Source organism: Indicator indicator, chromosome 13 (assembly GCF_027791375.1).
Source record: "Indicator indicator isolate 239-I01 chromosome 13, UM_Iind_1.1, whole genome shotgun sequence".
Taxonomy (NCBI): Eukaryota; Metazoa; Chordata; class Aves; order Piciformes; family Indicatoridae; genus Indicator; species Indicator indicator.
The window spans coordinates 25,910,566-25,937,479 of record NC_072022.1 but is presented as its reverse complement, the minus strand read 5'-3'; the positions used below and the strand labels follow the sequence as shown (position 1 = coordinate 25,937,479).

General features: G+C 43.3%; 1 protein-coding gene across 5 annotated transcripts in view; it reads right to left on the bottom strand.

The window, feature by feature from the left end:
• Window positions 1-26,914, bottom strand: part of MECOM (MDS1 and EVI1 complex locus) — a 50,782-nt gene that overhangs the window by 7,117 nt on the left and 16,751 nt on the right. The window contains exons 4-10 of one of the 5 annotated variants that reach the window (XM_054386133.1): window positions 25,066-25,213; window positions 23,931-24,087; window positions 17,414-18,776; window positions 15,454-15,541; window positions 11,656-11,682; window positions 3,909-4,075; window positions 1,425-1,502 (exon numbers count right to left, since the gene is read on the bottom strand). In XM_054386133.1, coding sequence (XP_054242108.1) covers window positions 1,425-1,502; window positions 3,909-4,075; window positions 11,656-11,682; window positions 15,454-15,541; window positions 17,414-18,776; window positions 23,931-24,087; window positions 25,066-25,213 — 2,028 coding nt within the window. The remainder of the gene's footprint in view (window positions 1-1,424; window positions 1,503-3,908; window positions 4,076-11,655; window positions 11,683-15,453; window positions 15,542-17,413; window positions 18,777-23,930; window positions 24,088-25,065; window positions 25,214-26,914) is intronic. The other 4 variants (XM_054386135.1, XM_054386136.1, XM_054386134.1 and 1 more) reach the window with 4 other exon arrangements.

The window sequence follows — 26,914 nt, the reverse complement described above, 5'->3', positions numbered from 1 at the left end:
TTGCTCTTTAAGCCATTACTAAGTCATACTATAACTATTCCAAATTCTCTGACTGGCAACCAGCCAACAGTCTTCACCACTTTAGTTTTTCAATCTTTTCCTTCTCCTGTGCCTCTCTTAGGCTTGTCAATGATGTCCATTTTTTTTTTTAGTGCTGAAATCGTCCATTATGCTACTAATTGCTCATGGCTTTTATGTAGTGGATGGGTAAAACATACATCAGGACCTTCCTTCAATCAAATTAAATGTGAATCTCATTTCCTAAAGAGACTAAAGTCAAAAAACATATTGTTTCCTCACACACAATGAGCTTACTCTGCTCTTTACAGCTCATAAAATGCAGAAATTGGTGCATTTGTTTTACTGGAACATGAACTGGCTTCTTTCCAGTTGATTTAAAATAGTCTTTCATTTTTAATAAGGTAAAGATTCCATCCACATTTCCGCACGTGACTGTCCTGGTTACAGTATCACATACATATTCTTATCAACAAGAGAGTACACCCACATGGGTTTTGGTTAAGCAGACCTCAGAAAGGATCCAGATCAGACAGGAAACAAATAATTACAGCAATGCCTTTGCAACTGACTGGGACCTTTCAGAAATCAGATGACCCAATCAAATCACCCAACTTTGGGCTGCAAACAACACCACAGAGCTCTTACAGAAAAAAAAAAAAAAACATTTTTGCAAAGGAAAATATAACTGTGAGCACTACTGAAAATCACTTCAGCCATGCTGGTTAAGAAGTGCCAGAATGGCAGGGCTTAGAGCAGCCTTCCAGTACCTGAAAGGTGCCTACAAGAAAGCTGGGAAGGGACTTCTTAAATGGGTTTGTTGTGATAGGATGAGGGTGAACGGATTGAAGCTTGAGGAGGGTAGATTTACACTAGGTATTAGGAAGAAATTCTATACATTAAGGGTCATGAGAGACTAGAACAGGTTGCCCAGGGAGATCAAGGATGCCCCTTTCCTGGAGGTTTTCAAGGCCAGGTTGCATAAAGCCTTGAGCAACCTGGTCTAGCGGAACGTGTCCCTGCCAATGCCAGGAAGGTTAGAACTAGATGAACTTTAAGGTCCCTTCCAAGCATTCCAGGAATTTATTAATCTATGACTTGTGGATGGGCGACTGCCTAAAGCCAAAAGAATTTCATTATCTAGGCCCAAAAGCTTCCCCCATCTCCACAGTTCCAACGCTGCAGCATCAACGTCTGGATGAGCACAAAAAGCCCTGTTTGAGACCACACCACCATGGTGGGTCATCAGTGGGCTACAGTGCAATGCTGGGTCACCAACGGGCTGCTCAGGAGTGAGCGCTGGAGCTGGCCAAGCAAGGCTGTTGAACATTCATTCCTTTGCTTTGTTCACTTGACCACACCCCAGGCAGGGGTCACAGACAGACCAGGGTAAGGGGTGGCAGTACCTGTAGGGCTGCTCTCCAGTGTGCGTCCTCAGGTGGCGAGTTAGGTTTGCAGACCTCGGGAAAATCTTGCCGCAGTATCTGTGACAGGAAAAGGTTTGGTAAGACAACGCAACCTTTGCTGGCTTCGTCTCAATTTGAGCTACCCTGGATGTGCTGCCCAAATGGAATCATTCATACATGGGACCATTGGCATTGCTTCGGTGTAACAACTTCTCAATAAAAGCATTCAGCAAATCTAAGTGACTGAGATGCTAACAGGCACGCAAGAATGGGACTGGAATTGCTGGAGCCAAGCAGCTTTTCATGTGCATGAGCAAGGGATATATGAAAACAAACTAGTTTTAAAGATCAGCCCAAATCTATCAGCTCGCTAGGTGATTCCTGACCACATTCAGATTAGCAATCAAGAGAAGCTGTTATTAAAGCCTTGCGTTACTACCTCCATGCAAGCGAATTTCAAACCTTGCAACCAATTCTGCGTGTCAGCAAACGTGACACCATTCTGTGCACTGAATAGGATCAGAGCAGACAAGGCTCAAAGACCTAATCCATCAAGGTATGTTTCTATAACAACATGTCTTGAGAGAAGGTGACATGTTTTCAAAAAGATCAGATAAACCGATATGCCAGCCTCAAAAACCGCCTCTGAGTTCTGAGGATGATATGGAGACCTAAACAATGCAATTTAAAAACCATTCTCCAAACTTGATAGTATGCCACAGGGAAAAAAAAAAATAGTAAAAAACACCAAAATCACAGAAACATTTAGGTTGAACACCAAAATCACAGAAACATTTAGGTTGGAAAAGATCCTCAGGATCACCAAGTCCAACCCAGAACCCTATTCTACAAGGTTCACCCCTAAATCATATCCCCAAGCACCACATCCAAAACACCTTTAAACACATCCAGGGTTGGCACTCAACCACCACCCTGGGCAGCACATTCCAATGCCTGACCACTCTTTCTATGAAAAAAATTTTCCTCATGTCCAGTCTAAACCTACCCAGTCGCAGCTTGAGGCCATTCCCTCTTGTTCTATCACTGATTACCTGGGAGAAGAGACCACCACCAGTCTCTCTACAATGTCCTTTCAGGTAGTTGTAGACAGCACTGAGGTCTCTCCTCAGCCTCCTCTTCTTCAAACTAACCATCCCCAGCTCCTTCAGTCGCTCTCCATCAGATTTATTCTCCAGGCCCTTCCCCACATTTATTGCCCTATTCTGCACTGGGTCCAGCATCCCCACATCTCTCTTGTACTGAGGTGTCCAAAACTGGACACAATACTCAAGGTGTGGCCTCACCAGAGCTGAGTACAAGGGGACAATCACCTCCCTACTCCTGCTGGACACAGCATTTCTAATACAAGCAATGTATTAATATTCAGTTTGTAAGTGGCCTTGTTCTGTTAATGCCATTGTGCACAGGGAGGGAGCACATGCAGCACTCTGTTACGTGAAGGAGTGGTGGTTGCTCCATGGGATGACTTTGAAGATTGCCATCCCTTCACTTTTAACATCCCATTTATTTTTTCACACTGTGATGTATAAGCCTTCAAAATACCCACACAGCTAATTCTGCTCTCCTCCACAAAGCTCCCATTCAGTTTGGCTGCATATACAATGACTATCTTCAGTGGATTTTTTTTTTCTTTTAAGGTCTGTACACACAAGTCCTAATAAGTCATACATTCTATCACTGATCCCTTTGGATATTAAAACCAGAAGCACCGAAGGGAAAAAAAAAAAAAGAAGCCATGTCTGTAGTCTATGATCAAAAAAAAAAATCAATAATGAAAGCACACTTGTGCATATGAAAGTGATGAGAAAATTTGGGGAAAAAAAAGAATTGTTTATATAATAGTTTCCACCTCATTTATCAAATGAGGGCTGGGGCACTTCTCCTATGGAGACAGACTGAGAGAGTTGGGGCTATTCAGTCTGGAGAGGAAAAGGCTCCAAGGAGACCTTATTGTGGCCTTACAGTATCTGAAGGGGGCCTACAGGAAAGCTGGGGAGGGACTTTTTAGGGTGTCAGGTAGTGATAGGACTAGGGGGGACAGAGCAAAACTAGAAGTGGGGAGATTCAGATTGGATGTGAGGAAGAAGTTCTTCCCCATGAAGGTGAGACACTGGAATAGGTTGCCCTGGGAGGTAGTAGAAGCCCCATCCCAGGAGGTTTTTAAGGCCAGGCTGGATGTGGCTCTGGGCAACCTGATCTAGTGTGAGGTGTCCCTGCCCATGGCAGGGGGTTTGGAATTAGATGATCCTTGAGGTCCCTTCCAACCCTCACAATTCTGTGATTCTGTGAAAACAGTGCAAACACTTTGTTCAAACTTTGTACAAACACTGGTTTGTAACACCAGTAGCTAAGTAAGAATCCCTGGGTTAAACGCTTTCCCTGGGGCACAGACAGCCCTGAAATACCCCAAGCAGGGGAATTTGGGGAGGCTAAGAGGGCATCTCAGAGCAGTTTCAGGGGTACCTGCAGGTGTATCTCTCCTTGCCCTTCCGCAGCAGGGTCTCGGGCAGGGTGCTGGGCGGCGCGCGGAAGTTGAACATGGATGGCACCGACTGGATCAGCTCGTTGGCCTCTGGTTTCAGGGCACTGAAACTCTCCAGCTTTTCAGCCATGTTTTCTATAGCAGACATCTGCAACAGAAGACAGCACAGAACCCACCATGGTGATTACTGCTTTGGCTTTCTGCCTTCACTGCAACCCCCAAAACACAACATTTCTTTCACCCAGAGGGAAAAAATAAAAGGCAGCAAATGCAGAGTTGCAGTCTGAAAAATTATGGGACAAGGTGGTGGCCACGATGTTGTCCTGCTTGGAATAACTCCCATAACTGTTACAGTGAGGTGCACTTTCTCCAGCATGCAGCAGAACTCTTGTCTGATGACTACAAAGGAAAGCTGCTTCCTCACAAGGCCTAAACTAGCCAATATTAATGAATCTTTCCTTTTAAGCCTCAGCTTCTGTAAAATTCCAGTTTATGCACTCATGCTCTGTGGGTGTGTGCTGACATTACCTCTTAGATGGAGATCCTATTTTTCTAAAACCTATTAATGGTCCTGCTCTACTTTTAGTTGCTTGTAAACCCTATGTATTTTGGGATGTATCCATTCTTGGTTAGCTGTCTGGAATTTTCAGGGAGTGGGGATGAAACAATTTCTGGAGAATGGTTTCCTTTAAGGTCTCTGGAACTGACCATGAGAAACTGCTCCAAACCCTCAAAACACTGTGACTTAAAGAATTCAAGCCTGCTACTGAGCCTACTGTGAGGTTGGAGCAACCATCTGCCCCTTTATGATACCACCAACAAATGAAAACCAAGAAACCCAAGATCTCACCTACAGACCATAGAAGCCACAACATGAGCCCAGTGCAATCCCTTGCTTGTAAAGAAGAAGAAATTCTATGAAAGACAAGATGCTGACCGCTCCTCAGCTGGGAACATCTTTACAGCTGATTCTTCAAAATCCACTTACTGACGTTTTACAACTTCATTTTAATGGAAAAACCTGCACATTCGCTGGGGGTATTTTTAGGTTTTATTTTAATAGGCAGAATTGCATATTTGTCTCCTGGAAAGACTATTCACATGCTGGTTAGCTCTGGCTTTGGGTTTTTTTGTTTTGTCTTTTTTTTTTCCCTTTAGCCTCTAGCCTGCCCTCTCATTTCATGCTCAGATTCCTAATGCTGAGTACAAATTGCAATGTACAGGGTACCACTGCCAATTTGCCAAATGTCTTTCATCAAACACGGTGCAAAGAGAAGAAAAAAAAAAAAAACCTCAGAGGGAAGTCAAGATACATTTACTTGTCAGGCAACAAATGTGAAAGCCTTGCGAGGCAGTAGGGGCTGTAAGCTCTGGGGTTTGATTCATAATCACTCAGCTGCTAAAACATTCTCCACAGATGCAAGTGGACAGCGCATTTGTCAATATGAAGGATTTTGACATCTACTGATCACAGGCGTGAGATATGTAATGATGATGCTGCTGGGAGAGGAGGTAATTCTACCTCAGCACCGAGATGCCATTATCAACCCATCCAGCTCGACATTACCATATATTTCTTTTTATATGACTTCATCTCTTTCTTTAGTCAGATTGGGATTCTTAAAGCTTTCACAATAGCCTTTCCACTGCCTTTAATTCCTTCTAATTGCTCAATGCAACAATTCACCTGCCTGCTTTGCAGCTGCCCAAAACAAATGGTATGAATGAAGAACGACCTTTGGCCTTTGGGCTGATTAGAAGCGACAAGACAGTGCATGGGTTATGATAGCCCATATTTATGCTGGAGAATAACAAGGGCATTGAGAAGCATAATAAATGTTTTATTTATGTATATTTAATATTCAAGTCAGTTTCATTATCTAGTGGCTTTAAATCATTTTTGGATCACCATTTCTCACGTACGAGGTCCCCTGTAATAATATATTCAAGCACCTATTTTCCCCTTTACATTTAAAATGGCTTAGTCATGCCTTTTTTTTTTTTTTTCCCCACCCAGTTCTTTCCAGGATTTTGCAGAGGAGAAATTGAAACCAATAATTCTCTAATGCACGGTGATGCAGGATCAGCACTACCTCCAACACTGCTTCCAGGATTACATCAGTCCCAAAATAGGTATGAAGTCAGCATCTAATCTCAACCCCCTCACTCAGAGGAAGCACAAGCACTTCCAATTATTTTAAAGTATTACTTGCTTTCCAAAAATATGTTTCTAACCATAGGAATGACTATTGTGTTTGTTGATGGTTGTTTTTTTTTTTTTTAAATGACTGATCTATGCAGCTACCTGCCATGATTTATATTCTCCAAGAAATGCACCAGCGGTGACGGGAAGTGCTCGGCCCCAAGCCTTTGCTGATTATGAGGTGGTGGCACTCCACAGCTGTCAGGATAATTATAGCTGTTCCTATCTGCTGGAGATAAGGCTCACATGAACCACAATTAGGGCACTTTCTTAAGAAGTCCTGGAGTGGGCTGGTGCTCTGGGCTTTCAGGATGTAATTCCCTATCATGAGACGGGCTCCTGGACTGCAAGAGCTTGTTACAGTCCACAAAGTCCTGCCAGCCCAGCCCCACAACAAGCTCTCAGTTATTTTACATGCAGGTGGACAGCCCCTGCTCATCAGTCTACTTGCAAAACAGCTGCCTGAGTACTATGAAACCTGAGCTCTGTCATCCTGAGGGACTAACCCAGGCACCAAAATCCAGCAGGAATTCTAAACCTTTGACACAAGCATTTGGGAAGCCAGTATCCTGGTTTCAAGTGTTGGCCCCAAGGGATGCACAGGAGGGTGGGCAAAGGACAGACTTTCTCCTCAGTGTCTTCTGTCACACACCAGCAATGAGAGGTGCAAGAGCCTTAATTGAAGGTTGCATCTTGATAATGGTGTTGAACAGCCATTGGGAGCTGCTGCTCCCATTCATTTGACTAAACCCTTTCTGAATCCATTTCTATTTTTGTCAAGGAGAGTTCACCAGTTTAATTAGGTGTATGTGAAAAAGATACTGCCTTCTGTTCCTTCTAAGCCTTTTGCCTGATAATTCAGCTGGGTGCCCCTCTCTCTTTTTTTTTTTTTCTTGTTATTGTTAAAACTAATGAATAATCATTTCTCATTCAGGTTCTGCTCACCATTCATGGTCTCATAGAGCACAGCTCCCTCAGGCATTCCTTTTCCAAGCTGAAAAACTCAGTATCTACTTAGTCTTTTTTTGTATGGAAGCTGTTCCCTAACTCTCATCCAACACTGTTGCACTTTTCTGTGTCTTTTCTAATTCTACTATGCCCTTTTTGAGAGGGACTTCAGCTGTATTCAAGACCTGAAGGCAGCGTAACACAATGATGGCTTCAATTCCTTTCTGCTAAGCACTCAAACAGTATTTTCATAAAACTATTGACTTCAAGATCTTTTTCCTGAATGACACAAGTTAAGAGTCACCCTTTCGCCTCAGTATTACTGGGTACTTACTGACATTTTTATTGCTATTTTAATCCCCAGTGACTCAGCTTTCTGTGAATCTTCTACAAAATCTTCACAAGTCAGCTCTGGATGTAGCTATTCTGAACAAACAGCTGCAAACTTTGCTCTTTGCCTGGTCATCCTTCTTCATTTACAGACACAAACCACAGTTCAGATCCCAGTGACACTCCAAGGTGGACTCACTGAAAAACTTCCATGATTGGAAAAATCACTAATTTATTCTTACCTTTCTTATTACCCTAATTATTAACTCAAAGGATGACTTTGCCCTCTTCCACAATGAAACTTCCCCTTTCATCTGAAACACAACCAAATTAACTCTCACTCTTTCAAAACCCTATTACAGCTGACTGCAAAGCAAGACTGGCCTCCATAGGACCATGGAGATGCTACCAGTTAGCAATCCACCGAACTCCTAGAGCAAGCTGTTCACAGTCTCACAGTATATCAGAGGCTGGAAGGGACCTTCAGAGATCATCAGGTCCAACCCCCCCCTGTCAGAGCAGGATCACTTAGGATAGTCCATATAGGAAAGCATCCAGGTGGCTTCTGAAAGTCTCCAGAGAAGGAGACTCCACAACCCCCCTGGGCAACCTGTTCCAGTGCTCTGTCACCCTCACTGTAAAGAAGTTTTTCCTCATGTTGAGGTGAAATCTTCTATGTTCAAGTTTGAACCCATTGTTCCTTGTCTTATCACTGTGAACCACCAAAAAGAGCCTGTTAGTGATAGCATCACTCCAGAGAGATTAGGTGAATGCTCATGGCCACCTCATCTCTCTGGAGATGGTCCCTGTGCACCACCATGGAGGTAGGTGTGTAGCTCAAGCTGCCATACAGCACTCTGGGGAGGGGTCTGCACCCCAGCTGTGGCAATCCCTGAAAGGAGTACAGGGAGGAAGGCACAGCTTGACCCACAAGGACGAGATTAGCGTAATTGCCATGTCCATGGAGAAAGCTCTCTGAGGAGGCAGGAGAAGAGGAAGATCCTATTACATGTTTTACATACAGCTATTGCCTTATGGACAAGTCATGTCTGCTCCTAATCTGAGCTCAGCAAATGACAGTATTTTATATAGAACAGTAACTTTTGATTTACATATATAAGAGTTGTTGATTCTATCTGTGTCCAGATGTCTGGAAAAGGAAGCAGCTTTCCCCCACCTCCCTCCTGCTCCCTGAGAGGCTATTAACCTCCTACTGACGCAAACTAATATGCAGTTGCAATTCCCCAGCTCCAACTCAAAAATGCAGACATTACCATAATCGGCTAAAAGGAGCATTTATAAACATTTCAATGGGCAAGATATCATCAGCGGGGGCCTGGAATATTTGTCTTAAAAATTTATTAACCAACAGAAGCAAAAGTGGCATAAATAAAGCAAAAGGATTTTGTTGTTGTTGTTGTTGTTGCTGCTTTTTAAGACTATAACCTGATGATATGAAATAAACTTGCAGACAACGCCATGAATTACATGACCTCATGCTTTACGAACGCGACTCCTTCACTGCTATCGTCTCAAAACCAACTTCGATGGCTGTAACTCATGGGAAAAAAAAAAGCAACAAATAAAACAAAAAGAAAACCCCTGTTCAAATGTTTGCTTTCTATTTTTACTAGTGTTCTTCAGAGAAATCTTGAAAACCCAACTGCTAGAGCTCAGGGTTTATTCCTCCCCAGTTCAAGCTATGATGCTTTCTCTAAAAACAATGACTTGGGAATTTGTTGTGTCGAAACTTTGTGTCTGGACATCCAGCCATGGAACTTTTGGCTGAGCTATCCTCACGTTCAAGAGACCTACATATGTGGAGCCCTCAATATAGGAAGGACATTGACCTGATGGAGCAGGTCCAGAGGAGGGCCACAAGATTGATCAAGGGGTTGGAGCACCCCTGCTATGAGGACAGGCTGAGGGAGCTGGGGGTGTTCAGCCTGGAGAAGAGGAAGCTCCAGGAAGACCTAATAGCAGCCTGCCAGTACCTGAAGGGAGCCTAAAAGAAGGATGGGGATAGACTGCTTACAAAGCTCTTCAGTGACAGGATGAGGGGCAGTGGCTTTAAGCTCAAGAAGAGTAGATTTAGATTGAACGTTAGGAACAAGTTCTTTACTATGAGGGCAGTGGAACACTGGAACACATTGCCTGGGGAGGTGGTTGAGGCCCCTTCCCTGGAAATACTCAAGGTGAGGCTCGACGAGGCCCTGGGCAGCCTGGGGATGTCCCTGCTGACTGCAGGGAGGACGGACTGGACGAGTTAACTTTGGAGGTCTTTTCCAGCCCAGACCCCTCTATAATTCTATGTGGCTGAGCTTTATGAAGCACTAGCAAGAAACTCCTGCTGGTCTGCAATCTAGTTCCAGAGTAACTCTATTTGTATTAATATAGTTGGTGGGAATTTAGCTGTTCCAACAGACTGGATCGTGTCCTAAAACAAGCCCAGTAAACAGAGCTTTGCTAACTCACTCACCAAACTTCTTTTCATTTAATTATTTACAAGGCTTCTTCATAAAACTACTGCAGATTAAGTCTGAACCTCTTTATAGCAACCTTCTGGTGATGGGACCAGAACGGGATGAGAGAGTCTAGAGACTAATCAACCATGATCCACTCAAGAGTGGGTGTTCCCCATTGATTTGTACTGTAGGATTCCTGCCAAACAATGAAAGATTCTTGAAATACATGGCACAAGCAACTGTGAATTGAGATAGAAATGCTCATGTGACATATTCAGAACCCTCAGGATGGAAGACTCAACCAGTGTGCTGCTCTAGGCACTTTATGTTTGAAAGACCTATTTCTGCTGCAGCTGCTCCAAGCACTAGCATGGCCAGGAGACACAGGCTCACAAAAACATGCAGGATGATGGAAATTTGAGGACCAAGCCAATGTCAAGGAAAGCAGACAGAAGAAGTGGTCTGCACTGAGATTTTTGACTTCCCAGATAGAACCACTTTTTGAGAGCATACGATTCAGGGTGCTCAGGCCAAGTCACAGCTTCTAGCGTGGCCCCTTCACATGCAAAGAAAATGGGAAACACCTCTTGTGCTCTCAAAGTCTGGTATCTAACCCTATATGTTGAGCTCACTCAGCATCTATGGGTGCTTGCAGGAGTCCTTTGATGCCTATTTAGCCCTTTTTTCCTCAGGATCCTAACACCTTTTTTTTTCATCTGCATAAACCATCATTTTGCAGAAAGAAAATGGGATTCAAAGCCATGTGTATGCAAAACAGAGGTCCATAGCTGCTTTTGAAGATGCCATGGCGAGCAGGGCAGGGTGCCAGATTGCAGGGGTAGCATCTTTGAGGACTCCTGCACTAAGACAGACATGGGACAGAGGAAATGAAGATTTCAGCTCTCATTTTGCTAAATTCTGGCTTCCTCTTGTGAAATGAATCCACGTCACACTGCAAGTGATGAGAAAGGGTGAGTCAGGACCTGAGCCGCAGCTGGCTGGCTCCAGCTCTTCCCTCCGAAGCCCAAAGGTTGGGAAAAATCTGGGACAAGTATTTATAGGTTCAGTGCTGCAGCTGAGGAGCCAGCAATGCAAGAGCAAAACAGTGTTAAAACTGAGTTGCATCTGCAAAAGCAGTTGCTGTGGCTCACAAACAATTTAGTCGTCACAAAAATAACATTTTACAAAAATAGAAGAGCAAGCTCTGATCTATCCCATAGTAGTAAAAGCACAATTCCTGTTTGTATAAAGGGGATGATGAAAGTGTACACACAGGGCAGATCTGAGCCAAACAGGGCAAATAAATGGGTGTTTTATTTGTGCTTTAAGCACAGCAATGAGCAATTCAGCTCAAATCGTCAAGACTATTCCAGCGACTAACTCCAAGTGAAGTCAATGAGAGATAGAAACGTGAAGCCCTCTGAGGTTCTCTATTTTAATGTCTCAAATGCAGATTAAATAATTCGTGTAACTATTGCAATCTAACAAGATTTCAGCTTGAAAATTCCACTGCAATCTCTGAAGGAAATGGCTTGGAACAATTTCAGGTTCTGAAAGCCTCACTCAGGTAAAGCTCCCGTTGCCTTCACCCAATAAAACCAGCAGGATTAGGTAGGTAAAAATAAAGCCAATTTGACACAAGAGAATATTTATCCACTACAACACTCTGTAGGAAATCGTGGCATGCTCCATAATTGAGTGATAAGTTATCTTTCATATTGTATTTTTCTTATGCAATTTATTTCACAATGATTAAATCAAAAATATAAGCAATGAACTTACCCAAATTCTTTGATCAGGCAATTGGAACTGGGAGCAAAATTGAAACAAAAACAACACATTATTCCTGCGTTGGAACCCTCATTGCAATCAATCTAGTAATTAAGATTTTTATGTAAAGATACTAATTAAAATGTTATTCTGAATGATTTGGTGCATTGGGGAATTCTCTCCCTAAAAAAAAAAAAAAATAGCAATCCCTGTAAGGGCAAAAAAATTGGGAAACAGAATTAAATGCTAATTTTCATAACATTCAGGCCACTGCCACTGGAAGGCATTTTGCCCAGGCACAGATAAGGTAAGGACTGCAGGATTTATGTGTTTTTATCTCTACTTCAGAAACCTATTTTCAAGATCTAATTGGCTAGATGTCATATTATCCAATTAAAATACAATTAATTCTTGCTTCGCCAGATGGGCAAGTTTCAGGAATAAATTCATCTACAGAAACACAAACCTGTAGGACACAAACAGTAACACTGTTCTTATTTTACACAGATAAATCCTACCAGCAAAAAATGCAAACTTGTGGTACACTCCACACCTGTACTTTTACAGGGGTGAACAGGACTATAAAGGAAAAACAGCTTTTCTGCAAGCTGTTCCCCAGCCCTCCATAAATACTGAGTCGAACTCTGCCTTTTACTAACAGGAGACTCCTTTCTATTAAAATCTGCAAGAAAGCAGATTTTGGCCTTTATTTTTCTGACAGGACATGTGATGATGGTTTAAGTTGGTTTTGTTTTGTTTTACAATGTATTAAGAGTACATGTTATACTCGTGACCCTTGTATCCATCCATCTCACACCAAGTTACAGACATCATCCCTGGCAGTGATGTAACAGAAGCCAGCCTTCAAGCATGGATTTTTTTTCTTCTACTGCACAATGGAATGGGCAAAACCTGGGCAGATTTGTGCACTCCTGTGCATGTGCTCAGTACCCCAGGTACAGAACTAACCCTCCCTCCTGCCAGAGGGTGATGGCTCTGCCCCACCTCAGCTGCCACCACAGTGAAGAGGTGGCATCTGACACCTCCTGCTCATGCTGATGGTCTTAGTGGCCATGCTAAAACCAGCTTTGGACACCAACAGTAGATTTAACAAACTCGCTGTGAAAAACATGGAGGGTGAAATCCCAACATCCTGCCTGCTAATGGCACAATGCCCAATGTCTCCATTTCACCTGCACATCTACACCATCTTCACCTAACCCCCAGTGAACCCTCCCCCTCCAGTTCCCCATGGAACTCAAGATATGTAGGGTATCCAACCCCTTCCCTGCTTACCACAGGCAAACTCCTAACATTTTACTCAAACAGCCTCCTTTCCTACCCACCAAACACACAACCTATTGCCATCATCAGATCAGCCTGCAGCAAAAACCTCTAGAACCCCTTGAATCAACTTCACTAATCAACACTGATTTACACCTTCCGAAAAGCTTGCTAATATTAAGCAAAACTGCAGTTTCTTCCACAGTACCTAAAATGCCCTCATTTAAATAATTTACTATTAATTGACAGCCTCTTAGCTGCTCTAACAGAGTTACTCACTCAAGGGAGAGGAACCAGCCTGGTTTTACACCCCGGAACACAAAGAGGATTGAGCTCCTGTTTGCACATTTGTGTTAGTGCTATCAGATATGAAATCAGGATTTTCATTTCTTGCTATGCAATCTGGGCAAATTAGGTACCTCAGCAGTTAAATCCTTCATTAAATCCTGCTATTAAATCCTCTACTTAAAATCTTGAGAATTTTATTACTTAATAGACCCTTCATTTCCTATAGGCATTGGAACTGCAACAAGCTGTTATTTTGCACTCTCCACCCATGCAGTATCATTTTATTTGTGCATCTCCAACAAGCTAGGCATCAGCTGCTCCTCCCAGTTCTCCAGAAGTTCCACGTTTCAGACTATGATCCATACAACTTAGAACATAGCAACTGTGGACTGAGAAAAAAAGCAAAACAAACAAAAAAGCAAGTGGTGGCCAATCATTGCCATGGTTTGCCCAGGAATTAGAAGAAGCTGAACTAGAAACAGCAGCTCCTGCTTGGGTGTTTAAGATATGAGACACTTAAAATCCAAGACCCAATGGGGTGTCATTATTAGAATGAAAAAAGCCCATAGTCAGCAAGGGGTTCACATTTGCAAATATCACAGAGCATTTTATTTCAGGCATAAGATTTAAGCCAAATTTTTAGCACAATCTCCTTGAGTAAGGAGAAAGAAGATAAAATGAGGATGCAGGGCAGTCGAAGAAAAGCAACACATAGTCTGCATACAGGTACCCTTTCTATACTACCTACATGTTGCATTTACACCACTTTAGGGACACTCTCCCAAATCTTTGTTACCCAGCAAATAAGAAGCAGGATTAAGGCCAGTGAACAAGACAGCAGCCCTGTAATACAGCACGTATTCATGCTGTATGAGGAGAAAACATATGCTGCACTATGAGGATGGTGCATCACTGGAACAGGTTACCCAGGGAGGTGGTTGAAGCCCCTTCCTTGGAGATATTCAAGGTGAGGCTCAATGAGGCCCTGGGCAACCTGGTCTAGTTGAGGATGTTCCTGCTGGTTGCAGGGAGGTTGGACTGGATGACCTTTGGAGATCCCTTCCAGCCCAGACTATTCTATGGTTCTATCCTACAAAGTCACTGCACAAGCTATAGACCACAGCAGCTACCTAGAAGAGATGGAGCATTTGCTTATGAGACTTGGAAGCATTGAGTGGAAGGTTTTATCTCTTTTCTGGGAGGCCTTAAATACCAACAATTGGGATGGCCAGCTTTGCTGATCCAACTTTGAACCTACATCATCTCAGAACCAGAACCAACCAGCTTGGAAAAGACCTCAGAGATAATCAACCTATCATCAAGTCCATCAAGTCCAACCTATCATCAATCATCAAATCCAATCTATTACCTAATACCTAACACCTCCTGACAACTAAACCATGGCTCCAAGGGCTACACTCAAGCTTTTTTTGAACACCTCCAGGGACAGTGACTCCATCCACCACCTCCCTGGGCAGCCCATTCCAGTGGACAATTACTCTTTCTGTGAAGAAATTTCTCCTCACCTCCAGCCTAAACTTCCCCTGGCACAGCTTGAAACTGTGTCCTCTTGTTCTGCTGCTGGTTGCCTGGGAGAAGAGACCAACCTCCACCTGGCTACAACCTCCTTTCAGGTAGTTGTAGAAAACAATGAGGTCTCCCCTGAGTCTCCTCTTCTCCAGGCTAAACACCCCCAGTTCCCTCAGCCTCTCCTCATAGGGCTTATGCTCCAGACCTCTCCCCAGCCTCGATGCCCTTCTCTGTACACAATCAAGTATCTCAATGTCCTTCTTAAACTGAGGAGCCCAGAACTAGACACAATACTCAAGATGTGGTCTAATCAGTGCTGAGTATAGGGGAAGAATGACTTCCCTGCTCCTGCTGGCCACACTGTTTCCTTGCACATTGACTCCAACATAACAGCCCAAGCATGGGAGAGTACAGAAGATGACTGGGGTCCCTGCAAGTGTTGGGAGCTGTGCTGCAGTTTTGGAGCAATGCTGTTCTAAAACATACATGTAGTTTCAATCTGGCTTCCTCTACAATCAAAACATGTTGTTTCATCTGCAAAACATCAAGAAGCTCAGAACAATGCTTGTGCTTTTCCACCACAATGGCACAGCAAACACTATGTGTTTTAGGAAATCCAAAAATGACTAAGACTGCATTCATTTCTCTGCACCTGCTTTGAAGCATCAACAGGCTTGTTTACAACATCAAAATTCCCCAAATACTTACTTGTGGATGAAACAAGAATCCTGGGGAAGGTCTCAAGTATTTCTCTTTTAAAGCTTCCAGTGGGTCAGTTAGTTTTCTTTTTTCTACTCTGTGAATGTTAAAATTAGATTTGCTTGTGATGAATCAGTCTCAGGTATTAATAATTATACAGCTGCTCATGTTTAAAGCGGTCAACTATACATCAAGCTATTTGTTTCTCAGACATAATGGTAAAAGATAAGTACAGTCAATTCTTGATTCCTGCTTACAATGCATTACTGCAAGTGGGGGCTGTGAATTAAAGGGAGATTATACCATCAACATAGGAAATAATTCCATTTTAAAAGATTGGTAATAATAATCATAGGAACCAATGATTAACTTCTGAGCACTTCTGTGAAGAAATAAGGCAACTGAGTGTGGTCAAAGGAGAGGAATGCAAGGCAAAAGGAGCCTTGAGCAATGGATCCCTTCTTGTCTGACCACATGAGATGTCTCAGCCACCATCCTGGAAACCTCTCCTTGGACACGGCTGTACACAAGCAGGGTGAGAAAGGTGGCCTTGTAGGAATGCACTGCATCTGAGATGCCAGCAACAACTACAATCAACTCATGTGGGCACTTAGGCAGTGAAACACAGCACAGATAATTCAGCAGCAGCTTAGAAATTTCAGGTTTTGGCTTTTCCTGTTACCGGTGTGTATGGCATAAGGGACAGACCCTGTTGTCTGTATGTAGAGGTAACTCAGAGCAATGAAGGCCTGATAACACCCAGCCTTGTGCTGTGCTGCAGAATGTGTCCAGATTTCATTAGTTTGTCCTGTAGGACCATAAAACACGGATCATTATTTCCACTGCTTCAGGCATTGAACATGAATGTGACGCAAAGAAAACCTATGGTCTAATGCAGATACCAATCTGGCATGAATAAAAGCATCTCAGTAAACAGCACTATATCCTGTTTCTTCACAATGCATACCTGTTGTCTTATGCAAGAGCATTCACCAAAAACTTTGCCCATAGCATTTCTTTTTCTGATAAAAGTAATAAATTAACATCATTTACATGGCAGGAGCTTTTTTTCCTTCATCAACAATAGGCTGTAAAATCAGTCATTTATACTACAGGCAAATCTTTTTATGGCTAATATTTCTCTAAACTAATTTAGATGCATGACTTTGGCTGGTTACAGATATATGAGCAGAAAGGCAAAGGGCAAAGAAGGCTGACGTACACAGGATGCAGGTGGAATTCAGATCCCTGCAAGATCCATCTCAACATTACTGGGAAACACCAAGAGGTCAGGATTTTACCACTGGTTTTTAAAACCTCAGCTCACTGACAGTGTCTCCTTGTGCACCCATTAAAGCCAGTGACAAGGCTCCCATTGACTTCATAACAGAATAACTAGCCCACCAGTTAAACTTCGTACACACAAGGACACCACACCTTCAATTACGTTAATGAAATGCCTGAAGAAATCAATCCATTGCTCAAATAATGGTTAAAAAGGGCAGAAGTCACTCTCAGGTTCCATACTTTTTATACACCTTAGGACAAATTTGCTTCTTTGTTGTACTTAGGAGATACTCCTGACTTAATCTGAGATGGCCTTACAGGGTCGTTTCCAACCGAAACGGCTCGAGGATTCTGTAAATTCAGGAGGAACTGGGAAGATGCTCTCACGCTTCCAAGGGAAGGCAGAGGGCAGGCAAGCTGAGTGGGCAGCACTTTGGAAGAAAAGGAACTTGAGGCAAACCAGTGATGCCAAATATACAGTGAATACACAAACATTCAATACTGATGCCAATTCCTTTCTGGGTAAGGGGCATGCAGGTCAGCATGCAGCCTGGACCACCCCATGCCCCAGTGGTGGGATGACACCTCCAGGGACAGCGGGATGGGGGACAGAGGCAGGTGGCCCTGGCAGACCTAGCTGCCTGTACCAAAGGATGCCAAAAGGCAGCAGATAGTCCATTACCTGTAAATGGGATCCATAAAGAAGGGGGTAGGCCTGGCGTGCTGCAAGGAGGACTCGGAAGGTTTCCTTTGCTCGAGGTCACCTCCTTTCTTTTCTCCAAAGACGTGGTTTTTCCGGGGCTCAGCTTGTTTTGCGACGCTGGCTCGACTTCTGCTGCCCATGCTGAGATCTAGAGGCTGGTCCTGACTTGCTGCAGAGGGGCCTGCTGGCTTTGAGGGTATGGGAGTAACTGGCTTCTCCTCCTTACGCTTTATGGTGAGGTCAAAGGGAGACTCAGAGCTTCCCTTTGGGATCTTCTTTATTTCACTGGGTGATTGGGGCTCCACTTTCAAGGGTAACGGTCTCAAGTCTCTATCAGGAAATGGATACATTGATTGAGAGAATGCTGGAAAAAACGGGAGGGGAAACATGGAAGGGTAAGGTAAGGCTCCGACTTTTTTGTCTTGCAGCCCCACAAGTCCTGTTGAACCAAAGTACTTTTCAGCAATAGAAGCAATAGCCTTTATAGAATCATTCACCGCTCCTGACACCGCAGTCTGCTCCTCTAAGGATGGTGAGAATATGGAATGATTGCTGTGGTCTTTCTTATTATTTATTGAAGCCAGGCTCTGCAGAGAGCTTACTTTGTCTTTGAACATTTTACCATTTTCTTTAAATTTCTCTTTCTCACTTTCAATGTCACTTTCCAGATCAGAGCCCGAGGTGGTTTCCAGGTCACTGCCACTGGGGGTACTGACATCGTCAAGGTCAAGGTCACTACTCTCTGACTGGTCACTGAGTTTCTCATGCGGCCTCTCTTCAGAGGACCTCTCTGGTTGAAGCTCCACTGGCTTATTCTCCCCTACTGATGGTTGCTTATTTAGTGCCTTCAAAATATCCTGGGTGGCTGGCAGTATCTGAGGATTTGTCATGAGGGGACTTTGACTTTTGTTTGTCTGATCTGTGCTCGGTAGTCCTTTAACAGGAGAACTAGTAGGTAGCAAAGGTGGCCTGTGGTACAAGCCTGAAGGAAACAGACCGGGGAAGCTAAAAGAAAATCCAGGAGCTGTTGGAAAGGTAAGACCAGCAGGATGCCTATTGGCTCCAAAATAGTCAGCAAGGCCCGGATTTGCATGATTCATATTAACCATGGACGTTTTATCCATAGCTGGGGTTCCAGGAAGTGAAATGCCTTGGCCAAAAAATCCTCCTGCTGCAAAATGGTTCTTGCCCTCACAAAATCTCCTGTGTTTATTTAAGGAAGACGTAGTGCTGAACATTTGTCCACAGTCTTTGCACTTGATTTGGGTTCTGCAATCAGCATGCATGCGCTTATGACGACAAAGGTTTGAAAACTGAGTATAGGATTTATGGCAGACCTCACCTGTATGTAAACAACAACAACAACACATCTCAGGCTTTATGATAATTGCCCCCACCCTCAAAATTTTGCAAATAACACCCTTTTTATACCCGCCAAACGTGAATTAGGAAGCCAGAAGGAGAAGTCTGGGTGCATGAATGTACCAAAGGAGATTGTACTCTTCCAAAGCAAGGCATCCTAGCAGACAAATGTCTAAAGACAGCACCAAAACCCGCTCCAGCAAACCAGCAAAGGTCTGAAATCACTACAAGACAATGTTTCCTTGTTTGCTTTTTGCATTGCATAGCGTTGCATATTCAGAACTGTTACTCCATGCTGCATTAGCACCCAGAGCCCCTCCAAGAGCAGTGGCTCGGTGCTGTCAACACCACATGAACCCACTGTTCTCCTGGGCCATTCAGCACTCCTCTCTTCAAATGACATCCACTTCTGTCACCATTCACATGCAGAAGGTTAGTCATTAAAATAAATATTTACAGGACCAAACAGGAGACAGACTGAGGTGCCTCAGAGTGCTTTCAGTCTGCAAGACCACAAGGATAAGGAGGAGACAACCAGGTAGCTCCAGGTGTATAACCTTATTAACAAACAGCATTTTTTCCACTTACAATTAAGAATTTAACCTCATCAAAGTCCAGGCTAGAGCCTGAGTCTGGTACTCTCATATATCCAAAGCATTTCTATTCATATAATGCACACAGTTCCCACAGGTCTCTGGGATGCTGTAACTCTAAATTCCACATCTTAATAACTTTACTAGTCTTGATTCTGTTTTTTGGACAACACACACTACTTCACCAATTTCCTTTAAGAATGCAGCTGTATTTTATTTGCATGTCTGATGCTCAAACCAGCTCGATGGATTTCCTTTCAGAATCCTCTGGGATGAGAATAGCGTCAGCCTCACAGAGGTAGCATTTGCAGAAAGCCTGAAACCATGGAGAAGAGGAGATCTACCCCGAGCTTCTGAGCCTCATCTAGCCTGCAACATTTGGCACATTGGAGCACAGCTTCCAGCAACCCTTTTCAGTAGCAGGAGGCTGAAAGTGGTCCCAGGGGTGCAGAGCAAGACACTACAAAGAATGAATCATGTCCCTGAAACAAACAGGATTTTGCAGGTCCCTGATCTTCCGGCTGCTACAAACCTTAGGGAGCAAACTGGGGCAGCAACCAAGTTTTAGGTCTGCAAGTTAAATTGTGGTTTGGAAGAGGATAATGCTTAGCTCCCCAGTGCCTTTTTATGTGCCCTTTTTGGTATCCTTTGGATAAGCAGAGGCATCAAGCAAATCCCAAGGCCGAGCAATGTCTTGCGCTCTTCATTACGCTGAAATTTGTATCTTACTTCTAACAGTATCAGCTCCAGGGTTGTTTAAAAACAAGGCAGCAACACTATCAGTAAGCAGCATTATCCCTCTGTAATAAAGCCTTTTTTTTTTTTTTTTCCCCCAGCCAGGAAAAAGCATGTGGCCACTTTATTTTTATTTAATTTGTGTTATATCATATGCTCTCATCTTTCACACATCAAAGCCGCACAACAATACACATTGTGTATTCTCAGGCCTTTTTAACAATCATTTTCATGATTTGAGACAGACTGACATAATTTACAATGGCTCTATTTTAAGCCTGCAAAGGAAACTGAATTGAATGTATCCCATCCTGCACTCCTGGTTCCCATGAACTGCAATCACGTCCTCTAACTTCCACTTGCACCAGGGTCTGTGCTAACCTTCCTGATCCTCTAAATCTCTGCCCTTGAGAAACCTGACCGCTTGTTGTCATCTCTTAACTGTTTACCTCTTCAGCAGGCTGCTTTATATTTCAGCAACAATGCTTCTATTGTTTGAGGGCCTGATCCACCCATTTTCCCCGTTCATGTCCCACTGACATCCCCAGGACAATTTGTGGGGTAAAGAGTGCAGGATTGGGCCCAAACACAGGAAATTTGCAATGCGGTAATTCAGGAAGAATGTTTGTTGCTGTGTATCAGTTACTGTTCCTGCTGGAAATCTTCATTCCAAAGGATAGGTAAGAAAGGAGAGAAAATGAACAAGTAAAATTGAAAAGAAATAGGGGGAAAAAAAAGAGATGAAAGAGAAATGAACAAGAGAAACAAGAGGGAAGGGGAAAATGGAGAGAGGAGGAGGAAAGGAGGAGGGAGGAAGAAGAGAGACGAGGAGGAGAGAGGAGGAAAGAAAAAAAGATCATCCTAGTTCCTTTAAAATGTTTGGTATTATCTGGAGAAGTACTGTCTGTTTCTTTTTTTGGAAACTATTTTATGTGCCTCTTTAACTTAGAACTATTTTTTATTTAATACACAACTATTTTCCATTTATTTGCTGCAGGATTAAGTTCTGATTTTTCCATTTTCTCCTATTTTTAGCCTAATCACAGGCATCAGGTTTCTTCTCCCACAGACCAAAGTCACCTCAATACTTCATGGCACTAAATCAGGCCTCTTACCTTCACTGTTAGGCTCTTACACAAAAAAATCTCCCCCTGCTCCCATTGGGTTGATCAGAGAAACCAAAATTAAACTCACCAAAATGGTGATACATTATGAATTATTCTCCATTAACACTGTGAAAAGTCAACAGAACCCAAAAATATTCTACTCTGGAGAAAAACAAAAAAATACCCACCTAAAATTGAGGTATCCTTACAAACTGCTAAGGGAGATGCAAATTAATCATTAAGACTAAATATACTTTATTATTAAGCCAGTAATGGCAATCCCGTTAAAATATGTAAATAATTATCATTATAATCTCAATCAAACAACTAACAGGCTTTTACCTTTTTGAGCATATTCAGTGAGGTGCCACTTGCTCAAGGTGCCTCTGGTATTTAACAGGCAGTGTATATTCAATCCACAGGCTCTCAAGGCTGGCAGAAGTTGAGTTCAGGTCCAAAGCTCTTCCTCCCTAGAGCAATCTTACTCTTGAGGACCATCACCTGAAGCCTGACAGCAATGTGGTGTGACTGAAGGACACACCCAACTCTCTGCTGCTTTAGGAGGAGACTGATTGCACCAGCTCAATTTCCATGGAGATTACCAGGACTCCCTGGTAAATTCTACCTGGTTTTCATCACATGACTTTTATTTCCAAGTAAAGTTTTGCTTATACTTCAGTAGGGTTATCAGCTTAATTACTTCCATGTATCAAAGCAACAGAAGCTGGATTTGTTTCCTCCTATTACACCCTTTAAATCTCAGCACTGTATTTTTAAGCAACTAAGTTGTAATGGAAGCTTCCCTCCTTGCAGCTTTTATTGCTCTACAGGTTTAACACAAACTCACAATCTGGTTCCCAGTCTGCAAAATTTTGTCTCAAACCTATGCACGCCCTGCACCATGATTGTCTCTGCACCCCAAATTATCCAGCAGCTAATTTTGCATATTTTCTGCTGATTAAAAAAAAAATTACTCCTTTAAGTACTATTTTGAGTATGTTCAGTCTATTATGGCATGTGGTTTCTATTTGGAGAGGCTGGAGATTTTGTGAAGGCAGTGAGTAATTACCTTAGTGTCGGTGAGTTTTCACTCAAGCTTGGGCCATGTACTGTAATAAGAGACAGTTGCCATAAACAGACTGGTACAAGGAAATCATGGTGTGTGGCCTTCTGGTGGAAAACAGATATCTCCTTTAGGTGACCCTAGCTCCCTCCTAAAGCCTACCAAACATGTGGTCTCCAAACACTTTTGTTCTGCAATTACATGGCTGTTATTTGTAGGTTGCTCTATGGGTTTTCCTCCCTCACACTCTACTTATGAAGACTACCAGTTGCTGTTTCATTTATCAGAATAAATAGCAACAAAGAGCATTTGAGAGCTTGTTTCATTTGTTGACAGGTGCCACTTACAGATTTCTATGTACAGCATTGCAGCAGGACCATCTGAAGTTACTGTTTTCTAGTAATCAAATCTTTAAGTGTAATTTCTTAGCTTGTAAGCAGGTTTAAAAAATATTAGTGATATTTATTATTGGATGTAGTTACACATTTTCTCATTGAAGAAGCCCAAACCCAAGGCCAGGTATAGGGACTTTGCATAAATGAGTCTTTCAAGTCAGTATTCCTCCTCTTGAGGAATTCTCTTACTGTGAAGCTGCCACTTTGTCTGTTTGTGGTGTCAATACTTTGGTAAATTATTGTTAAGAACAGCAAAGGATTAAGAAAGTTTAGCAGACAAATATGGAAGGTGGTCAGAGATGTCTTTCAAGCCACAGCAGGTGCCTGAAAAGACTGTGATGGAGGTTAGCACTGCCAACAACTATATTCTCAACTATTTTCTGCCTCTGATTCCCTGGGCAAAGGGAGAAAAAGGCACCTGTGACATGACTGTGTGCCCAGCTTCCCCACCTGCCAGCAGGATCTGGCTCAGCAGTAAACACAACCTGGGAGACTATGAGGATCTGATTTACAGCCCAGTACAGAGTCAGGCCCACATAGGAGGCAAGTTTTATTGCTGGAGCAGCTGTTGGCAAAGATCTGATAGCTCAACTCAAAACTTAAATTCAAGGCATGCAAAAGGACCCTCAAGGAGAGCAGCAAGCTCCTCTGGCTGAATTTCACTGCTTTTATTTTCCAACGCTAGCAAAAGTTGAGGTGTCTGCCGTGGAGACTTGGGAGCTCAAAAATAACTCCTAAAGCAAAGCAGCCCTCCAGATACTGATGGCTCTGCCTAATTCCCAGCATGTCCTGACTGTGGTGGCAGCTACTGCCACTCTCCTCTGCCCACCCCAATGCTGCCACCTCCTCCCCTGTGCCCTGTGCAGAGCAGGATCTGGCACAGGGGACTAGAGAAAGGAGAGCAGCCAGACTGACATGGTGAAAAGCAATGAGACTGCAGCCAACCAAGCCTGGCATGGCTCTGTCTCACTAAATCTCACTCCCCACTTGATCTGTGCATGGAAAAACATCCCAGGGACAACAGGTACATTTACACAGCACACAGTGAAAAGGAAAACTGTTATGAAAGTAACACTTTGCATTGGCCTGCAGATCACCCAGAACTCATTTAATAACTCACAGCCCCTATGAAACTGGTGGGACATTCAAAGGGAGTGTAAACATAACTTCCTGCTTCCAGATTATGCTGCTTTAGCAAAAAAGAAATAACACTTAACCAAAGATGTTGAGTTGAAGACTTACATATAAAAGGTTTGACACTGCTGTGGATGTGTTTATGCTGTTTGAGGCCTGAAGAAGTGGCAAAGGTTTTGCCACACTCTGGACACGCATGGGCACGAGCCCCAACATGCTGGGAACGAATATGCCTCTGAAGGTTGCTGGGGTCCGTGAAAACCTGCTAGGAAATGAGTACTGATTAACCAAGAAACTTGACTGCAGAAGAAGCCATTTATTACAAAATTCAAACCTTGGGGCTATTTGGGAGTACCTAAGATTAAAAGCCTCCTTAATGGGCATCAATGGGAGTTGTGCCTGCTGGATGGAACCTGTTTCCCAGGATCATCCAAGTAGTTGGTGGGTCTGTTAACCCCATTGCAGCCACTGTAGCAGATGCATTTGACCCTGCCTGTGCTTTTGAGGTCAGGCTCTTGACAGAAAATGCATCAAAGTGTGGGTGATTTAAACCTCTAAGCATTACTGCAATGGAAATATTTTATAGTGTGAACTAAATGCACGGCAGCGTGGAATCCTGCACAGGACACAGTCCAAGCACCCAGGGCTTGGCCGTTCCTTACAATTATCAGCTCAATAGAAAATTCTCATTTCTGCAGCAAATCTACTTAAAAACAAGAAAGTCCTCAAGCAAAAGGCTCAAGCTTTGGGGACTCTGACGAAAAGCAATGTAGAGCACCACATCCTATAACATGAAGTGACAAAGATGCTCTGAGATGAGATAGCTGTGCTCACTTAGTGTAACCGGGGCCTACTCCCAGCTCTTAATTCTGATTTATAGTGTAGCAGTGTCCTGAAGCTTCTGGTCTTCAGGGCTGGCACATGGTCTAGGAAACCCATCCACCCTGCATTTTTCTGGGGTTTCTTGCCACTAAGGGATGGGCCAACACTCCTCTCAAGGCACCAAGCCCTGAGCTTGGGGATGCTCAGTATCCTACATCGGTGCTAATTTCAGCCTCCAAATCAAAACAGGTAGAAAAATAGCACATTTATAAAGCAGAAGTGTAAACCCTCAGGAAAAAAAAATCTGGAGCATGGCAAAAGCCCTACAGCCTCCTGTATCCCACCCCCAGGCAACCCCACTTCCATGCTGCTGTGCATCCAGAGCAGAAGCAGCAGCAGGCAGCCTACAAATTCACTGTACCTTGGCACAGTTTTCACACTCGTAGTGCTTCCCGCTGTCGTGTGACATTTGGTGACGTATCAAGTTGGACTTCCAGTTAAAAGCTTTGGGGCACTGGTCACACTTGTACTCCCTCTCCTCGCTGTGTGACAGCATGTGCTTCTCCAGGCTGTGGAAAGAGGAACAGGGCTCAGTGAGGTCTCCCACACGTGTGGGTTTATCAGCTGTTTATAGGAAGAGGAGATAGGGCAGCACGTAATTACAGCACAAAAAATAAATATTTAAAAGCCCAAAAGGCTTAATCCTGACAGATGAAATCCTGAGTACCAGGTTCACTCCAGCTGGGAGGCAGAACATCTTCCTCCCTACCAGAGTAATGCATCCTCTCATGTTTTGCCAGGCCACTTGTGAATGCTTCAGGAGATGCTGCTGCCGTCACTCCCTAAGGAGATTATTTCATACACCTCTCAGTATTTCACTGTCGCAATTCTTCCCTGCAGTCTGAATTATTTTTACCTTATGACTTGCCCTCTAAACAAACCCTGGATCCCTCCACCTGATATAACTCCACTCCTTTGATGAGAATCAATTTTTCTTACAGCAGGAACAGATGAGGAATAACTCCACTGGAGCAGGACGGAATGAGCATAAGAAGCCTCTAAATATGGTGCTCTATGACTGAAATGCTACTTGATTATTATTAACTGTGTTCAATTGCACAGATGTTTATTCCTTCATTTCTTAGTAGTTTATTCAGGATATTCAATCTCTACCTAATTTCTGTTGCACATCTTTGAATTCATTTTTGTCTCTGCATTTTCCAAATTCCTATTTTATTATTAACCTGTAGCAAAGAGATCTTTTGAAACACCTCTATTGCTTGGCCATGTACAGAGTCGCAACTCATACTATTGCTTGAGAAAAGATTACTACATAATCTGAGAGGAAATTCACAGAAAAGTTGCTATAAACTGGGATTTTTAGCCTGGGATGCCAAACCAGATCAATCTTTCTTCACATGAAGCTCCCACTTAGCTCTGCTGAACCAATGGACAAAAACCTGCTGGGTATTTACAGCCTCATTTGGGTTGTGCAGCCCAAACAGCAATCTTCATTCTCAGCCACAGCTAATGGGAAATGTTTTCACCCTGCAGATGCTCTTGACTTCTACCCCTCTCAGTCTCCTTCCTTCGTGGGAGGGAAATAATTCTGGCTTCCCTCCCTAACACCTCTGTAACAATTGACTCTCCACTACGTGCTGGTAAACAAATTTGCCCTAAGACCTAGAGAGACTCTTGTACCTGGCTCTGGCAGCAGCTCCCAGATGTCTGCCACAGCTACATGATCTGCCATCAGCACTAGGCAGTCCTGGGCCCCCAGATCTCCATCTTCCTGCTCAGCTCTTTCTCCATTCCATTACACACACCCTCAAGCACAGCTCACTCAGGCCTTTTGTTTTATATAATCTGGATATAGCACACTTTGGTACTTTTTTTGCTGTGAACTGTCTTTGTGGTGTATTAGCCTTTCAATAATTCAAGAGTTCAGAGAATGACTGCATTCTCTCTCATTTTTCACTCTTTCTCACAGTTCTGCCCATCTATTTATGATGACTCCTTCTTTGTTTTCTGCCCTTTCTCTTCAATATTTAATATTTTAAGCTAAATTTACATTTCTTCAATGATTCCCATATGTTAGATACCATCCTCTGGTTCGCAGGCAGAAAAGGGCTTTAACACTGAGTAAGTCACAACATGGCAAATCGTTACAGTCCAGACTCCTGCCTCACCCACCCACTGCTGCTACCCTTCCCTTTTCACCTACCTATATCAGCAGTTCCCAATCAATCACTCCCACTGAAATTGGACAC